Below are 21277 nucleotides of genomic sequence, written 5' to 3'. Positions count from 1 at the left end.
CGAGACTAATGAGTCAAAAATGGAAATAAAAAGGTACATTAAATGGTGCAGCCCTGTGACTCTGGTTAAAATCACTTGTATGCAATTACTTGCAAACAGTTGCTCTGTATGTGACTTCAGCTACAGGTACAAAAGGTATGAAAAGGTGAGAAAATTAATGAGGTTTGTAATGGGTTTGAGGGTTTTAGCTCATTTTTTTTGCAGCCTTTTTGCTTAGCAGGTAGAAATGTAAAAAAACCCTCGGAGCAATCCAGAGGAAAAAACAAAGTCTCACATACCTTGGCTGAGAAATCCCAGGAAAGCCCAGTGCGAGAAGGGATATGGATGCTGATATTTTCAACCAAGCTGTAGTCGCATTAGGCCAGGACTGAAATGCCTTAGTGCAGCAGCTGGAGAAGCTATCACGTAAGTTTTCCAAGCTCTGTCTTTTGTGCAGAGACTTCTGTGAACTGTATTGCCTCCTTCTCCTGTACATAGCTGACTTAAAGCACAATAAAAGCACTGTGAGAAAAACATGTCTTTTACAAGATTGCCTTTCTCTCTACGAACATATGGAAATGTTTAATGATTTTCTTGTAATTCAAGTAACAAAAATGCATTCCTGGGCAATAAAATTACTCTGAAGTTGTACACAAGAGAAAAGCAAAGCCAGCAGAGGCTGTATGTTCAGAATGGAATTACTACAAAACATACTGGTTTCATCCATTTTCATTTAAAAAGGAAAATTCTTTATATTCTGCCCTTATAAATAAACTGCTTGCTTTGCCTCACACCACAGTTCACTGATTTGTAATGTACTTTCAGTTCTACCCTGTTATTTCTTTTTCATAGAGTTCAGATGTTGAACTTTTTTTAAGTGTTCTGCTATTTGGGCAAGTAAAATCTCCCAGATAGGTGTCAAAATGCATTATACTTCAAGCTAATGATCACCTTGCCCTTCTTTATTTTTAAACAACTTCTGTGAGAGAGATAGCTCCTCCGAAGGTAAGTTGAGGTGTGTCATCTTCAGAATTCTGTGCTATTCCCACTGACTCGTGTTATTTCAAATAAAAAGAATGTTTTATGTTGTGAAGGAGGCAAGAGAGAGAAAATACCAACACTAGTCCATAGACACGTGTAATAGCATCACATCTTGCTGCTCAAGTTGTTTAATAGATAATTGGTGCACACTGTTAAACCTGCATTGTACAACATCAGTATTAATTAGCTGAAGAAGTCAATACTGTTAACAATAAAAGCCGTTAAGAGTTCTAAATTACCATGGTCATGAGATTTTACGTGAAAACACAAAGAAAGGGTGTTGGAGTACTCGGTCACAATTGTGAAAGCAAAAGCGCTTCCTACAACTTAATAAGCCCTGCTTGGGCTTTCCTCTCTGGGAGCTCCCGGCTGCCCTACACCCTGGCTGGCTTACAGCTTGAGACTTGCAAGACAGAGGCAGGTCCCTTAGTCAGTGCCCACCTTTCTGTCTGGCTTAGAGCTGCTCCTCCATGCGTATTATTTTGACAGCAACAGTGACTATCCCATCCTCCCTTATCGCCACCTAGGACCCTATGGAGCTGTCTGGGATGTGCAGGTGTCAGAGGTTCGCTGTCACGCAGCCTGTTGGTTTGTATGGGTTAAGGGAAGTATCACAGATACTACAGAGATTCTTCACTAAAAGACCAGCTGTGCCCTGGTCTTAAAGGCTACCATGAACCTTCAGAGTGAGTAGACAAAAAGCCTTCCGCCAAGCCGAGCCTTCGCCGAACTTCTCTCTGCTGCCACTACAACTTCTTTCTACAGAGAAACAGAGCAAGGGTTACCAAAACATAACTCCAGGTTGGGTTCAAGCCTTCAGCTTCCTAACAGACACTAGATTCTGTCCCTATCGTTAGTGTCATACAGAAATGTGATGAGGAGAAATGACAGCAATCCCCCTCATCAGAAGAGTGATTTACAAAACCATTTGGCAAACAGACTTTGTGTCATTTGGGAGAATTGGAAGAAGCTGGAACCAGTTAAATAAATGATTGTGAACACAGACACACGAACAGCATTCAGCGTGAGGGATAGCTATGACAGCCAGCCCGTAAACGTGAAATGAGAGGCCTGGTTTGGGTGCCTGCTTTACTCCACAGCTGAGCATCCACCCTGCACACAGGCTGGCAGCTGGCACTAACACTGGATTTACTGTGCAACCTGAGCAAACACCTAAGTAGTTGAGATTTCAGGCTGTTTTAAAGCAATTTCTTTCAATTCAGGTCTCAGGTACCCAAATTTTGGCAACTCCATAGCTCATCCACCTCTAAAATGGTTTTATTTCAGAGAGCTTTATGATTTTAATTCAAGTTTTGGTTCAGAAAATGACTTCAGAAAACTTAATTAACTACACAAAGCACTCAAGACTTCTGCAAATGAGTAAGAGATGTATGTGGTGTTAGCTAGTATATGCGAGGTACAAAGATATTACAAAGCACCAAACAACAGCAATTTTTCTCACCTTTCTTTCAGATTTTACAGTGATAACAGCGCTCCCAAATCTTGATAGTTCCTGTAAAAATAACATTGCTTGTTATAATGCTGTTAGGTTTTTTTAAGCGGGACTTTTTTGTTTCTCTCAATAGTTTGTTTTCTAGTTACTTACCTCAGGAGAAATCAGAACATACTGTGCCTGAAGAAAAGAAAAAGAAAGTCAGTGAAGAGTACCACACTAGGCAAGTAGAAGACCAGTGCAATAACCCTGGCTACTGAACAGCAAAGTAATTCAAGAACAAACAGGAAGAGTCAAATCACACAGAATCAGAAACAAAATCAAACTTTCTGTTTTCTCAGACCAAAGTCAGAACGCACTAGATATCTTAACTGTATGTGATTACTTAGCTGTCATTATGACCTCATGTCCTGATTTTATGGTTTTCTTACCCAGTTCTCAGGGCAGGGGGATGTCCATGACTTGCAGTGGCCTGTCACGTTCCCTGAGGATGCCTGCTTTCCATTGTAAATGTAAACGCGGCCAGCTGCTCCGCCAAACAGTATCGTGGTCTGATCATTAGTTCGCAGTGGGGATGTCACAATCATTTCATCTGCAAACATTACAAGGATGACACAACACATCAGGAGTGAAATAATGCTAAACCAAAACCTGTGAGAGGTGGCATTTACATGCCTCTAGATGCCACAATTTCCTAGTAACGCTAAAACGTTTCAATTTCTGACTGAGTTGCTCTGGATTTTAAAGATGCCTCCTCACAAGGCACGATGGAATACTGGTACAAGTCAGTTGAGGAAGCAGACTGCATTTAGCACTTGTATGAGTATGTAGGTGACCGGCTTCCTGCTGCCAAAAGTAAAACTTTTCACCTCTGATCTAGATTCAAGCTTCACCTAGTCCATCATCATCCAGGTCACTTAAGTGCACAGCTCCTCCAAAGCGAGAAAACCTCCTGTCCCCACTGAGCGTGCTGAGCAAGGAAGGCTTGGTGCTGTTGCTCAGATCATAAAGCAGCACCAGCCCAGCCTGCTGCAGCACTGACGATATAAATGAAATCCTGGACAGGCCATCTACAAAAAAGAAGATGTAGCAGAAGTTGAGTGTGACACATAGGAACTCAGGTTTAATACCTGCAATACGTGGACAGCAGGCCACGCTGCCATTACAAAGCATGGCCAAAAGTAACATAATTTATGAAACAAGATCAAATGCTATATGGCATTAACACTAATTAGGACAGAAACAATCTTGTGGCAATAGCACCAGTAGAAAAATGCATTCAAGTGAAAGATAAAAACTCTACATTTTGACTTTCCTAACTCCTTACTGCCTGCTGTTAAAACAACATACTGATTTGGTTTAATTCCAAGAAATATATAGTCTACTAGTAAATCACTGCTACATAAATAATGCAAGGTAGTAATGCTGCTAAACTAATTTTAAGGAAGGAAAAAACTTCACTGAAGTCGAGGCACAGTTAAGAGGACTTACATAGTGATTATTTCTAATTATTTTTTTTAATTATGTGGTTATTCAAATGTCCCTTTTCTAACTTTCAACTTTGTATCATTCTCTGGTCATACAAAAACAAACATCTCAGAGCAGAAATGGTTTCCAGTTTTCAGGACGTACCTGCAGTAGGTGCACCCACCACCACAACCGTCCTGGTGACCCCAGCCACAGACATCACACCACTGGCCAGAGACAAACCCATCCTGCCCATGGCCTGTGAGATTTTCAAAATGCTTACGTCATTTCTACAGAATGCCAATTTACTTCAAATTATTCATCAGGTCCCATACCTTAGAAAGAGCCCTACCTTGTCTCCAGCAACTGCAAACCATGGCTTTGTGCTTGGTGGGTTGTACCCATACACCTTCCCAACGCTCGCTCTGTCTCCCAAGGAGAAGGGGTGGCAGCTTAAATTCCAAAGCAAAATATGTTAGTATGTGACAACACTGGTTTGTACATTCAGCTAAGATTGCTCATCTTAAAATATTTTCCTCTTTTAGTTTGGAATAATAGTGGCTGCCAAATTCTAGAAAACTATTTTAGTAATTCCCATGTTTGTTCTAATTAGTTACACAACATTTAGAGTCCAGACTATTGGCCTCTCACATCTACTTTTTTTAATCACCCGATGCATTTTTGTGTTTGGTTTGTTTTTAAAAATGCTATCTCAAAAGTACATGCTATCTATCAGATTATTTTAGAGGTGCTTACCTGACAGCATTTTTGTGTCCCATCTCCCCCTCCCCAAGAAAACCTTAAGTGTCTCTAAAACAAAGACCCTTCTCTCTTCATGATGAAGGGTGAAGGCATAAAAACCCCAATTTAATTAAAATATTCTAAGCAGGACAAAGAAGAAACTTCCTGAAAAGCTGAAAGTCTAATCTATTACAAATCTTAAGCACTGTAGATGTAGGGCAGAATGGAAGAGAGAGTAAGCTGTCCTACAGAACACACCCAGCACAACTCTTCCACGTAGGGCTACCGATCAACAGCAGTGTTGTGTTCTCCAGCTGGCAGCTGTTGAGTGAAAATCCAAACCAGGCATAGTTTTCTTCCCCCTTCACCATCCAATTGGCATCCTGCACAGACAGAAGTCCTGACAGACCAAAAAAATACAAATTAAATCTTGGTGTGCCCTGACATAGAAAATCTGTTAGCAAACCTCCACTGATTCATCCTGTGACAATCAGTTTCTATAAGCAAAGGCACATCACCCACGACACGGCATCAGTTACCGCTGACTTGGCCTGCCCAGCCTGCGACTGTACTGGCAGGGGAAAAGCCTCTCCTCAACCTAGCCTGCTTCTAAATCCTCACACTAGCCCACACAAAGCCCACGCAGGAAAGCGATTGGGCAAGCCTGTCCTAAGCTAGCGACTCCTTCTTGGGGACAGGACAACATTGAAACCATTTATCAGAACTTGCAATTCTTTGAGGAGAATCTTCAAATAATTCTGGCTTTAATTCAAATAATTCACTGTGTTGTGGTTTTGCAAAAACGTCAGTCAGCAGCGTTTCAAGAACTACTTTGCTTGTGGTTTCTAATTTTACATGAAGTAGAATAAGCTACCGAAATTAAGTGTTATTGGAAATCTCAATTGCGTGATTCTGACAAAGCTCTGAATACCTCTGTAACCCGCCCAACCCCTATTAACTTTATGTAGCTCTATATGGGTTTGGCAGCTGCCCCCTCCATGACAACGGGCCTGCTCCAGGGACCGGGCAAGGACAGCCACTGAGGCCTGATGACTGTTTACTGTGTCTTTGTGCACTGGCTCCTTAACTCATTAGAAATTGCCCACACCCAGACTCGACTCAGGTACAAATGGGGCCCCGCAGGAGAGCCAACTGGAGTTAGTCCTCCTCAGAGCAGCAGGGCTGCAGTCGGGACACCCCCTTCCCTTCGGATCAGGATGCTGTCCAAGGAAACTTCCTGGGATTGAGAGCACCCACTATCCCTTACTGGTGAGCGGGACTTCTGTATGTATCCTGGAGAGCCCTTGCCCATCTCCATGGGTGATTGATTTGCTGGGTAACCTTAAGGTAAAAGTTTCCCCCCTTTTAGTGAGTCAGGGTGTGCACATTTTGGTCATATTTCTAGAGGAATAGTCGCTAATTCCTAAATCCAGTTGCATAGTGATAATTCCCAACTTGCATCCGAATCTGTAATACACTTTGTTGGACTGCACGGTGGTTTTCGGGTTAGAATATATTTTATACCTTGTAGCTGCCCTGTCTGGTTTTGTGTGTGTCTCCGTGACAACTGGGCTCCATAAGCGACTGTTCCCCCTTAACTCCTCCTTAGACCAAAACACATTGTTCAGCTGTGGACCCCACAAAACAGGAAAGATGTTGATAAACTGAAGCAAATTTAGCAGAGGGTCACCAAGATGGCTGGGGGCCGGAGCACTTTGCTGGGAGTAGACGGAGGGACCGGCACTTACTCAGCCTGGAGAAGAGAAGGTTTCAGGAGGACCTAATAGCAGCCTGCCAGTACCTCTGAGGAGGTTAAGGGGGAGGTAGAGTCAGGCTCTTCCCAGCACGCTGGGGTACTCAGGGCCTTCTGACTTCACTGTGCATGATGGGAAGACAGCAAACAACGAGCATAAAAAGAAACGAGAGGTTTGTACTGGTGGTAACAAGACATTTTTTTTGCCTTTGAGGACAGCCATGAAGAGGAACAGCTGCCTAAGTGGCTGTGTAATCTCCGTCACTGGAGGTTTTTAAGACCTGACTGGATAAAGCCCTGAGCATCTGGTCTGACTTCATAGATGTCCCCTTACAGAGTAGGTAGACACCTCGTGAGATCCCTTCAAACCCAAATTATCCCATGATTAATTAGGAACAAATGAACAGTCACATAAAATATGGAAGGGTTAATGAACTGAATCAGTATTACCTTGGTCACTTCTGTTGAAATAAGAGTAAAACACAACCACAAATCCTCTCTGTTGCCCACCACCAGGTGCATAGGGAGAGCCCACAACCAGATCAGCATTTCCATCCTCATCAAGATCAGCCGCCAGGAGGGACCAACCAAGATTACAGTAGGGATACTGCAAAAAACAGTTAGTTTAAGCCTGAAATGGAACTGAAATCACCAATTCTGTAATAAAATAGAGCAACTTACTTCTGAAGAGCTAACTTTGTCTGCTTCTGATGAAATTACCCTCCCAACTCAGACTTCCATTTTATTTTCTTTGAGTTTTTTTTTCAGAGGACTAAGCGTCCTTCTATTCACCCTGCCGCCTCCTCTGCACTGGAGTACAAACGTCTTTCCCACATACAACCAATCTAGGCAAGCACCTGCTCGCATCATCCCCATCAGTCTAAACTCCCTTGCAATTAGAGGTTTGATTTTAATGTTCTTTTTTAGGACCATAAGCCCCTTTCCCCTTTATTTCATCTCCTGCTTGTATAGCCCTGTGTTACCCTGACCAATATACCTGGCAAGTGATGGTAACGTTTGGTTCAGATGCAAAGCCTCCTCCCTCCATGCCAAAATAGACATACACAGCACCCTAAAAGGCAGGAAAAGCAAACACAGCATGAGAGCACCTGCATGTCAGCACCAACTATGAAATACAAGACAAAGCACAACGAGTGAAACAGTTCTGCAAGGGCTATTAATACAAGAGCATTCTTCCCATCAGATCCTTCTTATAATTCGTCTTTTCCATCCCAGACCCAAGAACACCCATGCTGCTACAACCAGGAAACAAACGAGAGAAATGTATTTTCATCATACTGTGGATAAGGAGCAAGGACAGCATACTGCATATTTACATTTGTTATACACACATTCAGGTGGCTCAAATGCTGTTAATTATTATTTAATGCAACGGTACACAGTGCCAAGCACAACAGATGCATGCAGTTTTCAAAGCTAGTGGGCATATACAAAAGCATTTAAATCTCTATTTAGGCACTTGAGTTAGTATTTGAAGTTCTGAAGAGTTTTTAGTTTAATGGATGTGGTTTAAACTAAAACATTTTGCCTCTCAGTTCGCATACTCAAGGTCAGTTACATGGGCTAATCTGGTAAACTGCAAGTCTGTAACTTGGTTATTTTAGCAAGTGTGTCTCTGCTCATATCGCACTTTAGGTATAATCTGTTGGCCAGTGACAGCAGATGACAAAGCTCACTGACCCATGAGGCCCAGTCCAGTCTCTCTGTTCCTAAATAAAAAGTATTTCATGAATTTCATGTATTTCATGAATGGCTTCTTACAATTCTAGCACATCCATGCTACAAAGGTGCAATCTGATTTGGACTCCTAATGCGCACAATGGCTGCTGGAAGAGAAATACAGAGAGCTGCCATTATACTAGTTCTGGTACCCACCTGGGTTATAAACCTTTGTGTTTACACAACAGTGTCATGCTGAGCGACAACAGAAATTCTCTCTCATTTCAATGCTCCAAAAAAAATGCGTCTCAATCAAAATGTTCTGTTTCAAGGAAAAAAAAACCAGCAAACCCCTGTGCACGGCTAACCTTGTATGTCAGGAACTGAGACCCCACAGAAGGCGCTCCGATTGCCAGGTCTGGCATGCCATCCTCATTAAAGTCCAGGACTGCCAAGGCAGAACCAAACCTTCCTGAGGGCTAAAAAAGAAGAGGGATTGCTCTTATGAGAATAACAGACATTTTCAAGACAAAACCATCAAAACCTAATGCACATTTGCAATCACAGCACAGGGAAGAACTAGAAACAGAGATGACAAAAATCCATCCCAACAATTCTTCAGATTTTCCTAGCATCGCTGTTCTCCCAGGAGATAAATGTCACACTACCACAGTAACTCAGAGTCAACCACTCTGAGGATACGCAGGTGTTAAAATATAACTGAACACAATACAGCACTCCTTTGCTCTCTCCTCTTCTGAGCCCAGGGCACCGCCGACGTTAAGCATGTGATCTTTCCTTTTCAAAGCACTGAGGCTGTGCACCACTAACACACTCTGTAAGAAATCAGCGGCTGTTACTGCACAGTTTTTACCCACAGAAATAGATTAAAAAGCAACATATCTCTTTCTGTTCTCTTTGTGAAGAAAGATACTTCCTACAAAGGATCATCTTCATTAGTCAAAAAGATGATTTGATCCTGCTTCTCAGTTACAAGCCAATTATGTCAAATTGTAGCGCTCTCTTTTTTTTTAAATAATGTGTACTCATGTAAAGACAAACAGTGGTTTTGTGAGAAGTTAGTAATTAAAAAAAAATATAACTTCAAAGGAATTGAAACTTACATTGAATTAATAATTTTATATTAAAAAGGAAGATAAAATCACAGTATTCTCTTAAATGCAGGGACCTGAATGAGCTGTGCTGTGGCTTAGAGACACTACCTTGGATTTATTCAAGGGTAAATTATGTTCTAACACCCACTTGTCTGTCACAGCAATAAAAGCAAGCCTACAGCTCACCATTGCTTTAAATTTTATTTGAAAAGCATACGACATCCTCCTACCAGAAGAGGTATTCCAGGAACAATCCTCATGCATATTAACGATACTGTTGTGCAGTCAAAATTTACCACATTTTCAGGCAGAAAAATTTAAGTGGCACATATGTGACTCGCCGTCTCACCTGATGACCCTGCAGCACATGATCAGCTTTGCCATCTAGGTCCATGTCTTCTGGCGGCAGACCTGACCGGTTGCCATAGACCACGTAGACCCGGCCCGTCTGAACGCGGCCCAGCGTGCTGTGACCTGGAGCCCCAACAACCAGGTCTTCGTATCCATCTCTGTTCAGGTCAGCTGAGATCATCGCCCTGGACAGATTTAATAGATGATCTTAATAGTAAATAAGCAAAGGGATCACAGGTCTCAGTAACATGTCTGAGTTTAGAAAGGAAATGTGGAGAGGAAAGAACTAACTACTATTAATTTGGCTGGTGTGAAGTAAACTCAAGAATTAAATCCTCAATTTTTGAGTCAGAAGAAATAGAGATGAGCAGCAACGTAAATTTATTTTTTTACTCTTCCCTGTTGCAGGTCAAGCTGGAATCACTCTGACAAAGAGAGAGAATATGCCCCTTTCTGTTCCCTGAATCTATCTTTGAACTGACTGCTCGTCTTGTAGCGTTCCCAAGAACACTCACTTGGCACCACCAGCCATCAGTTCAAGACAGACAGTTAATTCTGTGCAAACATCAACTCATAACCAGAAAAGGGCAACGATGTTTCTGTACTATTCAAAACTAGAGCCCATGTTGGTTCTGATTTAGGTTCCTTCCATTCTGAGCTGAATCACACACAGAACACTGAGCTCCTTCACTAAGGAGAGAAAGTAAAAAAATGACAAGACAACCCTTCCAAAGAAAGAGGTTATCTGACTGGGATTCATATCTGAGTGGAAGTTTTGCTCCTGATACAGTTTTGTTCAGTACCGACACAGAGGTTTACATTAACATCTGAAAGAAAGCTTTTTCAGGTTAACTTTTTGTTGTGGCTAGACAATAACAGTTGGTACTCAATGATCTTACAGGTCCTTTCCAACCTAAATGATTCCATGATTCTATGATATAAGCCATTCAGTCAGACTTGTATCACTAATTGGACTGTCACCTTTAAAAAGCATTCAAAGAATAAACATTAATATTTTGGTGTGTACTCAAAATTTTCAGAAATTAAGAGGGAGGTGAGATGAAAATCTACCAACCATCCAAGTCTAGCGTAGGGCGAAGTCAGAAAATACGAAGCTGTTGGTTTGGTGATGTGCTTAGAAGATTTGCGATGTGTAGCTGCTAATGCTCTCCAGACACTGGCCGCAAAGGCACGGTTTATTAAGTGGAGGGAATTCTGAAATAAAAATAATAGAGACATAAGAATGGTTTAAATACAGGCCAAAACTCTAAAGCACTGTGGAGCACCACAAAAACCAAGCCACCACAGAAACCACCACAATGAGCTAAGTTGACTCCGACTCAGGTCGTAACCATCATTTTAGAAAAAGACAAAAATCTGTATGCACTAAACTGAGCTCTGCTAATTGTTCACTGCTGTGCTTTGGTGGGATTTCTTAACCCCAAAAAGTGATTATGTGATTCCCTAAGGTTTAAAATCTAAAGAGTAAAAAATAAAGACAAACTTTGTCATTTTTGGCACAGCAAGATGTGTTCTAACTTCACTATACAATAAGCAAAGTGTAATAATTGAATATTTACAATGTATGGGAAAATACATAGATAATAATGGTGCTGGAATCTCCATCCAGTGAAGCAGAGGCTACCATTAACATCCAGAGACTGTCCTCCATCACATAGTATTTCAGACAGAAATTAAAACATTTTTATATAGAGATGAATTTTACCTGACACATTTGTCACTTCTCACTTACTGTTGCCCAGGATTGTATGTTGAAGTGAACTCCTCTCTCTGTATAATTTATATTCTTCTCAAGCGTTTTTGTAAGCAAAGAAGTTGTATTTTTGTGATGTTCATGTTTTGATTGCTTGTGTCCACTAAAATAAAGAAGGAGGTAACAACAAGTAATATAGCTGAAAGAGTGACCTGAGTATTTTATGACAAAGCTAGGAGAAGCAAACATCCTGCAGGCAATTTGGTGAGTATCTGTCCTGTGCATAAATGGAGTTCTCCAGAGACACCAAGTAAGCTGGTTTCTCCCAAGACGTTTGCTGGAGGAATACACACACTTGCGCTCCCAACAGCTGAGTTCCGTATTTCTGTACATAAATGAGGTGAGACTTTAGCTATGGTAAGGGTAAACATGAATCAGCAGTTTCATGACTAGTGGAACAAAAAACACCAACAAATGAAGTGTGAAGACAGCACCGGAAGCCCTACGTAAGTATTCCTGTCCTTACGCTTGGAAGGTAAAAGTCTCTCCTAGGTTTTGCACCGTTCCTCTCCATGGAGCTTACTCATTCATGTTAAGAGAATCTCAAATGCACACACCACAAGAAAAAACAAAAGATGTTTAATTTTCAGTAGCTCACTGTCCGCATTAGCGTAAGACTCCCATTAGCAGATCTTTGAACCTTCAGAGATGTACTTACACAAAGCTGTCCCTGTGTGCCCCCGTGCAGTTTATAAACAGAGGGTTCTCAGGCAGGAAGCAGCCACTAAAGAGAGATGCAAAACGCATTTCAGGATTTTCCCATGGAGTTAGTGAAATGAAAAATACAACTTTTATCTTTATTGATTCCTGTTAGAAGTCACCAGTTTTCTCAAGAAACTCTGCTTATTCAAAACCAGAGCATCATTAAAATCTTTAGAAACACCTCTGATATGTCTTTTAACGACCTTGATGAGGTTCTACATGAATCTCACATGTCATCATATAACTGTTAAAGGAAACTTATCGTAAGAGTTCCTACTAATTCTACTAATCTATAACACTTTTAACAAAAGTGCCATCCATTCTGGAACATATTCTCATGCCATATTGTACTTCAAACATAACAGATGCAGTACTATTTTCCATCTTGATGGATGATCATTCTTGGTCTTACAAAGTTATTTACAGTAAGGTTACACTTGCAACAGGGCAGCACAAGGTTAGAACTTCCATAAAAATTGCTCTAAAACTGCCCTGCTGAGGGTCAGCTGGGCACGCCAGGGCCCTGCCTGGGGGAAACGTGTGCGAACACCTAACAACTGCGAAATCCCTTCATCCAGGTGGGGATTTAAAGCTCAGCACCTCCTCTCAGAAGAACATTTAAATGGGTGTCAGATCTTGACTGCTGCGTTTCATACCACGGGAGATGTGTTGTACCTGGTTCCATTCTCTAGCATATGGCTTGTCAGCTCAAAGATGTTGTTTGACCAGAATGCCATGTCATCCACTCCTCCGAGGAAATACTCGTGGAACTTCTCCACCAGAAATGGAGATTTACCAGCATATGTTGGAAAAAGCTTAGAGACAAGCAACATACTAAAGTAAGATGGATTACATTGTCTTAATGCTATATATCTTAATTTTATTAATGAAAACAGACAACCAACCTTGGCAACAGCAAGCCTTTCCCCATGCCTGGAAAAAAAAAAATCCTCAGAAATAAATGTGTTTAGAGTAAGTCCCTTTCAAAGCTTCTGTACAGTAAATACTATGCAAGTTGCTACATTTCCTTGTTGGTTGTTAATATGTTTTTAAAAGCTGTAATGCCAGAAGTAATGATATTAACTTTATTGCTGCCTTTCATTTGGAGGAATTCACAGTGTTCATAAAAGCTGCATGACTATTAGTAATTAACTGAAAATAAAGGATAGAACTAGGCTGTTTAGGTTATTCAAAAGCAGAGATTTACAGATATCAAAATCCTCTTCTGAATTATTCTTTGATTTGAAAGGATCTACAAGAAGTGCAGGTAAGCAGTCTATTTAGGTATGTACACTAGTCCTTCAGCACATGAAAACTGTATTGCTAACATGCCACAAGGCACTGGTACTTGAAGACACAGCTGTTCTCAAATAAACAGGCATCAATGCATTACATAACTAAGACACTGAATCTGTGGCATAATAATGAATGTAACAGTCATTAAGCAGTTCAAATTTGTATTCTAGCCACCGAAATAACCCAGATGTTTTATGATTTTGTGGTCTAGTGGGTAGTCTATGTTGCCGGCCTCAATGCATAAGGCATTTCAAACTGGATTATCAAATTGGATCATCATTTCACTTATGAAAACCCAGACAAAGCTCTTCAACTTACAGTTCAAGAAACAGCAGGTAAGTACAGTCAGTAACTGTGCTTTCAGTTATGATCTCTCTTCCATAAAAGTCCTTATAGATAGCTGCTAGGTCTTTGACAGGTACATACCTAAAAACAAGACAAAGTATTGTAACAAGACATTTTGCATATTGCCTGATAGAAGATTACAGGTTCTGTAATAACAACAGCCTGCTTTAAAATATTCTAAATTTCAAAGGCTATAGAAAGTCATGAAGAACCGTAAATAGCAGAAAGACCAGGACTCTCCGCACAACACGCTCCTCTCGTTTCGGTTCAAAAGTCAGAAACCTGCAGAACCATTCCCTTATGGCTACTGCTGGTGGAGTTTCCACACTGCCCACACTGGTTCCTGGTTGGGCGATCACAGAATCTTGCAGGATGTCCTCCAACCCTCCACTGTGCCAAAGCTACTCCTGGCCAAACAGGCACTTCCCACGGCTGTCCCCGAGTTTTAGTTACGAACTGTGCCTACTACACCTAGATGAACTGCATCCTACTGAAACAAAACTACTCAAAAAATCTATTTTATCACCAGAAAAGTAAAGGTTTATCTAAAACTGCTTCTTTTTATGCTTTTAAAATCTGTCTGAATTTTAGAGCACCTATAACCATAAATGCCCTCAACTTCCAAAACTTTAAATGGAAATCTAAGTGAGATTTAACTGAGTTATTTAATTGATAGGACATTCCAGCTAATCTTTTTCAATGAATACTTCATATGTAATTACTTATAATTATGTTCAGAGACAAATAATTTAATTTTTCTTGCTGCATTCCTAAGCATAAATCTTTTTTTTTTTTAATTTGTCCTTCCAGTTTTTCATGTCATGGAACAGTAAAGATGCATATAAGAAAAATCAAACTTGGAAAAATTCCAATAGCCTCAAGGGTTTCTTTTGAATAAAAAAGATAAGGAGTACACAGAGAAAGCAGAAATAATTATTAAAGAACGTAACATCATTATCTTACCAATTTGGTGCCAGATAACTGAAGTCCAGCTCAAACTGACTCAGTACATCTCCTCCTGTGGATGGAAGAATGAAAAATAAAACCCGCACACCTCAATAAACCTAATCCATTGAATATCTACCCCAGACAACTCACGGATGAAGATATAGGCAGCTATTACTTGCGCTTATGTGGGATATTTAGAGGACAGCGGACATGTTTTGAACAAGCCAGGCAGCCTGTTTTTAGACAAGTTTTAGGCCTCACTTGACAAGAGTTTGTGAAGGACGTTGTGAAGGTCACAAGCTGTGAGAATATGCTGAAGCAAACAAAAACAAGGAGCTGTGACTGGTGTCTGTGACTGAAAACAGAAACAAACCCAGGCTGCAGGTGGGGAGAAACAGGAGTGTGATCAGCAGCGAAGAGCGAATCAGCAAAAGGAAAACAGTGCGTGGACAGGAGCATGGACTGCGTGTGCTTGTTGTTAAGAGCCAATCCATAGAGAGCATTTAGAAAACAAGGACGTTGGGAACTGTATATTAACCACATTAGTGCGTTAATGAAGTGGCATTTGCTTGATCACATTGATCATCAGCAGTGTCTGTGACTTCCGCGTCAACACGCTTACATGGCAGATCCTCCAGTGACATATTTAGAATACATAAATGGTTCACCTGAAAATATGCTGCATACATTGTATCTCCAGAGAATAATACAAAATTTAAAATCACAGTAGTGACTCCATCTGAACTTTAGCATTCTATGGGCTGTGTTTTGGCTTTAATATATATGCCCTACCACACGTCCTGAAGCCCAGAGCATGAGGACGGGTACAGCAGGACTCTGCAGGCTAGCGGGTGAATACAGTGTCCATATGACCCAGCCCTGCTCCTGCATTGCACTGGGAAGAGGAGCCAGAATCACCCACTGTGGTTTGGAAGGGGACTAGTTATTTCAACAGAAGGTTCTAAAATCAGCATGCAGAAACGTTACCGAAATCGCCTGTGCTGTGAGCTTCTGAGTATGAACCACGAAAATCAATCTGGAGGAAGAGAAAAACAAAAGAACTGTTCCTTTATTTCACTCATCCTTCCCTATATGAGCAGAAACAAGCTGTTGAAGCAGCCCTGAAATTTACAGCTCCCAGACCTGACTGACTTTGTTCTTAAGGAGCTGTGACATTACATCCCTCCAAAAGCTACACTACCAATTCCAGTAAATTCAGTTCTATCAACAGATAAAATAACACAGGCTTACTTCTCCCATGGCCTTGAGAAATCCTTGGTCGATGCCCAGGCTGTGCCAACTAACATCTGCCACCATGTGCGAGGCAATTCCAAACAGGAAAGCCACCAGCTTCTCTGTGGCCTGTGCAACAACAATCCACTTTGGGTAACATCAATAATTTTACTCCTGTCTTAAAGAAGAGGTGAGCATTTTACATAAGCAAAGGATATAGGTGGGAAACTCTTAAAATCCAAGAAGTTAGCACGACAAAGTGTTGCCCACTCTGTAGAAACAGGAAGTCAAAGCAGTAGAAAGCAAAGTCAAAAGTTAATGAAATTTTCTTACCACTTCCCAAGGCTGAGGATAATTCCTTCTGATGTAGCGAACACTTGCACTGAGAAACGGTGACCAGTGAGTGTCTTCAGACACATCATGGAACATTCCTATTGCAATAAAATTATATCAGCATTTGATTCATTCTTGGGGGAGATGGGGAAGGGGAAGAAAAAGTGAAAAAGAAAAGGTTTTCTCCATGAAAAAAACCCAAAGACTTTTGTTCAATTTCATGTCATACAGACGATATATTTTGCAATATGAAAAGAGCCAAATGAGACATATTTTTACACAATTTATGCTCTCAAAAGAGACACTACATTTACCTTCTAAGATTTTGGGTTGAAACGTCTGAATATTTTGTGCCTGCTCCCTTTTCTCTGTGCCTGTGAGCAGGTATAGTACAATGACAAACTGCCTTCCGTGGGGAGAGCATGGAGAGACCTGACAGAGAAGCTGGTGACTGAAGGAATGCATCTAATTGTATATATATAGAAATTAGCTTTAGGCTTTCCCTAAGACTTAAAAATCTTTTCGTTCTCTCAATTTCTCCCCAAGACAGCACACAGCAATCTGACCTAATTTAGCCAAACAGCATCCTTCTACCAAATTGTCCTTACACATTAAATAGTTAACTTTACCCAAAAGTCACTTTCTAAAAACATTTTCAAATGTATTATTTTCTCATAAAGTTCTACAAAAAGGCTCAAATTATTACAAAAAGTGGTGGATGGTTTGCACAAAGATATTTTTGGCCATATTTCATTTCTTACTACAGAATATTTTCAACCTCCCTAAATTTTACTGGATTTTCACACAGAACTACTGTTGTTACAGTACTGGATTAATAAAGCTTTTCTTACCACGCTTGCAGATTGGAGAATAAAAGGCATCAGGATAAATGCTCCCAGCCTGAAATGCATCTTGGTGGCTTAGTAATAACTGGGAAAAGGATGGGGGAAAAAAGAATCAGAATGCTACTGCACAGCACAAACCCACAGTTTACTGTCAAAATTGAAGATAAAATTCAAATATCCAGCCAGATACAACTATTATCTTGGTAAAACACCTTACTTCAGTGTCGTCAGCATCCCTCATCATGCTCCCTCCCTGGGGCCAAACCCTTGGAAGCAAAACTAATGAGCTACTACTGCTGCGATGTAAAAGGCCACTTAGGAAAGGGTTCGTACGATCTAACTGAGGTGCTGGTGCAGTGACCTTCCGAAAGTGCCCTCCTCCTTCTCCTGGACCAGGCACGAAGCCTGAGTCACTAACTTTATCCTCCAGATTGCAGCACGGTTGTCTGCCGCAGACAACAGGAAGACTTCCCCTTAGTGATGTCCTGCTTCGATAAAAGACCAAATTATATAAGATGGTCTTATTTACATTGTCCTAAAGGATATCAAAAATCTGTTAAACACAAAAGACGTGTTTTGTTTATGTGTTTATGAAAGCTGCCCAGATGCTTACAGTACTCTGCTGGATACAGTCTATGAAAGAAAAAGCTATTTGCATGAATCAGAAACCAGCTAAATGATACATGCAGTGGACTAAACTCAGAACGTCGCTGCCCTTATGTTTATCAAATCTCCTTTCCAAAAGTCCTCTACTGATTCTTTTAATAGAACTACTCATGGAGGGTACGACTTGAGAAGACGGGAAAACATGCAAGAAACCATATCCAGTATATGCATTATAATTGCTACATATTTCTAACAGAATTCAGGAGTCAAAAGGTTTAAAAAAAGGTAGAAATACACTCCAGGCACAATATTTACACATATAGTACTGAGAATAAATAATAAAGAAAAAAAAGGCAAGAAGACACAAAAACATTCAGAAGAAACATGTACACAATCAAGCAGTAATAATGTACTTCCTACCTCTCTGTAATTAACATTTCCTTCACGCTTTATGAAAAATTCCAGAGCTCTATGTGCTGAAAAACAAGACAGTGAAGCATTGATTCATAGATGCCATGGCCAGGCTTGTGTTCTGTTAGAACCATTATCAAGACCAGAATACTCCGCATTGTCACGTCTGATTTTATACATGTATGGAAAACAACAAAAATCTAAAGCCAGCAAGGTAAATATTGCTATTTATTCACTGAATAAGCAGACATTCTTACTGCCAAAATAGTTACTGAGCAAGCATAAGGACAAAATGAAACAAACTGACATCACTTTTCTTTAATGAAATCTCCTTACTAATGCTGGTTCCCAGGGATAATCTGCTACTCTAAAAACACTCAGCATTGCCTCTGAAATTATTCGGTTGAAGATCCATGCGCAGGTGATGGCCTTGGCTTCCTACACAGAGTTTTCACTTGAAGCTATTTACAAACTAAGAGTGATCAAGATAACCCAGAATATTTTGAATTTGATCCTTACCAAATAAACTATATAAAAAAAACCCAAACCAAAACAAAAACCCCAACTCACTCTCATTTTGGAATAACATCTAGAGAAAAACTGTGTGGGTTTGAATGGTCTTTCACTTGGAGTTTTACCTACTCATCTAAACTACCCTTATACAAATACATTAAGATATATTATGGGCCAACTTTGCACCAAAATAGGAATAACTTCAAAACACTACGTCCATCATTTTAAGGCTCAGCCGTTCCAACACACATTCCCTCTCTCTACGCAGTGTGAGAATGTCTCAGCTCGGCAGTTCGCTTTTCCTGTCTTGCACTCCCCCTTCCCTCTCCCATGGCTCACGCAGGCCCAGGTCCTACAAGTTCACCTTTATGATAAATTTTGTGATGGATTCCCTGAGCCCTGAGGGTCTGCAGGCAGCTCCTGGCAGAAGAACCTCCCTGCTCAGATCGACCTCCATCACAAGCTGGTGGCAAGCAGGACACGGCCAAGCTCTGCCGAGCACCCAGAACATGACCAACATTTTGAACAGGCAGAGCTTTTCACTCTTCTTTTAAAAAGTACTTTCAGGAGCCTACCCAGGAGAGACTTCAGTGCTGGTTTTGAGTCCGAGGAGTTCCTTTCTGCAGTTTGAATTTTTTTGTTCCCGGAATACTCAGTGTTCAGATTTGGCAATAATTTTCAGTATCTTATCATCACGGACTTTTTTCTGCGCACTAATAAAAGCACGGATTTCAGCAGCTTCGGAACTGATCCCAGTTTAACGTCATTTTCAGACAAACAGGCAAACTTTGTTGTAAACCATCACCCAATAGCTCAGCATACACACTACTCCTCAGACAACCAAGATCTTTAAATTATACAAATGCAGGTTTTCCTCAATGTGCTTCCTTGAGTAGGAAAAAAATTTACTCTGGGACAGACCCGTAAGCTGCTGTTCCAAAGGTTTCTTGTCAATGCATTCTACTCTGATAAATCTGTGAGCTTCTGAAAACTGAAAACTAACACTCAGTAATTAGAGCCCCAAGCTTGCCTGGCCTGAGGCAGTGTGACTTCTCCGACCAATTCCTATGGGTTTCCTGACGTGTCGTCAAGAAAAGCAAATGATTGCAGAAGGCTGGGCAAGGGCACAACGCTCAGTGAGAGAATGTACTCTCAGTCTCAAATCAATGTCATGAATAAACTTAAACTTGAATAAACTTAAACATGTTCCAAGTTGCATGTATTCAATACTTAAAGCCTGAGCAGATTACCTGGTAGAGACAACATAATACCTTTTACCACGTGTTTAAGCAACAGACTTGGAATCAGAAATGGAAGAACAACCAATTAAACCCAACATTTTACTACGAGTAAACATCTCAGAATAACCTCACAGGACTCAGGAGTGTTTTTGCAACAACTACAGCAGAAATCAGATTTTGAAAATAACGCCTGCAAACATGACATTCAAAACAAATATTTTGCCAATTTTATGTTCACTCAGTTCCCTCCTTCATTCTCTACAAATCTAGGCTGTTCAGGCTACAGATAGCAACTTACCAGTAGAAAACAGAACAAAATTTTCATTATGTTAGTCATCATTACAAACACATTGCAGCATTTTGTCTGTCTCAGGCAGGTATTGCAAAATTAATACACAGTAATTTGAGAATAGAGCTACCACAAATGATCTGTGTTATGCTCTAGTTTAAATATAACAATCTTAAAACCAGCATAAAGTATGCCTCTTCTTTCTCCAAAGTAAATCCTGTCTGCGTAAGACTCTCAGACACAAACATTCCAGTTACATAACGCCTGTTTTAGAAGATGGAAAAATACACAACCAAATTGATTCTAGTGTTTTGCTCATAAAACCAGCAGTTTCAAACTCCTAAAACAAACTACTCATCTACCCTGTGTGTTACTCATTTTTTTTTAAAATTATGTAGAAGGCATGTTACTTTATCTCCTCCCTTTGCTTTCCAGCCAAATCTGAATTTACTTCTCTTCCCAAGCAACTCAAAAGACACAAACATTCAGTCTGAACACGTCTTACCTATTTCAACATGTGTTGAAATTCCACCTGGGATACATCTTTGACAAAAATGCTGCAGTATAACCAACAAAACAGTCCAAATCTTCAAACCAGCCATGATGCTGGCTCGAACCGTGATTTTCAGGAGCCTGGAACAGTAGCACTGTGACCTTTGAAATGCAGGTGATGGAGCATGCCTTTTCTTTCAGACAGATTGCTGACACAGCAAGTAAACGACTGCTGGATTTGAAAGGCTGTATCAACGCTCTTCTTTACCTCAGATAAACTAACTTATAAAGAAAGAAGTAACCTGTGGGTGCTCTCCTCTCTTGCATTCTGTGATGCCTCTGGGGTTTGGGCAGCAAGCCTGCCATCGCCGCACAGCAGCAAAGAGAACAGGAACGGGGGCTTCTGTTGACATACAAAAGCAGAGAGGAGCAGCATCCTCCCACGGGCTGTCCAGCCCATGGTGCACTTGCCTTGCGACTGCTACGTCAGGTTTTACAAAAAATCAAATCCGACTGCCGCAGCAGTGCTGGGAGAAACACACTGGCCCCTGAGCTGTAGGCAACACAAACCCCTAAGCCTCGCTGGGCTTCCAAAATCTGCTGCTCCAGGGCGCAGAATCGCAGAACGGCTTGGGTTGGAAGGGACCTTAACGACCACCCAGCCCCAAG

General features: G+C 40.9%; 1 protein-coding gene across 1 annotated transcript; it reads right to left on the bottom strand.

The window, feature by feature from the left end:
• Positions 1-1701: 1701 nt before the first annotated feature.
• GPLD1 (glycosylphosphatidylinositol specific phospholipase D1) lies at positions 1702-20718 on the bottom strand. Its single transcript, XM_009874165.1, has 25 exons — positions 20622-20718; positions 18083-18138; positions 17063-17141; positions 16212-16309; positions 15897-16007; positions 15633-15681; positions 14661-14715; positions 13671-13778; positions 12962-12989; positions 12732-12871; positions 12013-12078; positions 11334-11457; positions 10656-10795; positions 9579-9765; positions 8483-8593; positions 7432-7506; positions 6885-7041; positions 4940-5081; positions 4293-4392; positions 4106-4199; positions 3367-3543; positions 2905-3065; positions 2627-2653; positions 2483-2533; positions 1702-1779 (listed from the first exon to the last, which is right to left on the bottom strand). The coding sequence occupies exons 1-25, from the start codon at positions 20716-20718 to the stop codon at positions 1702-1704; spliced, it is 2511 nt and encodes an 836-aa protein (XP_009872467.1).
• Positions 20719-21277: the final 559 nt, after the last annotated feature.

Source organism: Apaloderma vittatum, unplaced genomic scaffold (genome assembly GCF_000703405.1).
Source record: "Apaloderma vittatum isolate BGI_N311 unplaced genomic scaffold, ASM70340v1 scaffold38957, whole genome shotgun sequence".
Lineage (NCBI taxonomy): Eukaryota > Metazoa > Chordata > Aves > Trogoniformes > Trogonidae > Apaloderma > Apaloderma vittatum.
The sequence above is the reverse complement of the archived record's forward strand: the minus strand, read 5'-3'. Positions and strand labels throughout refer to the sequence as shown.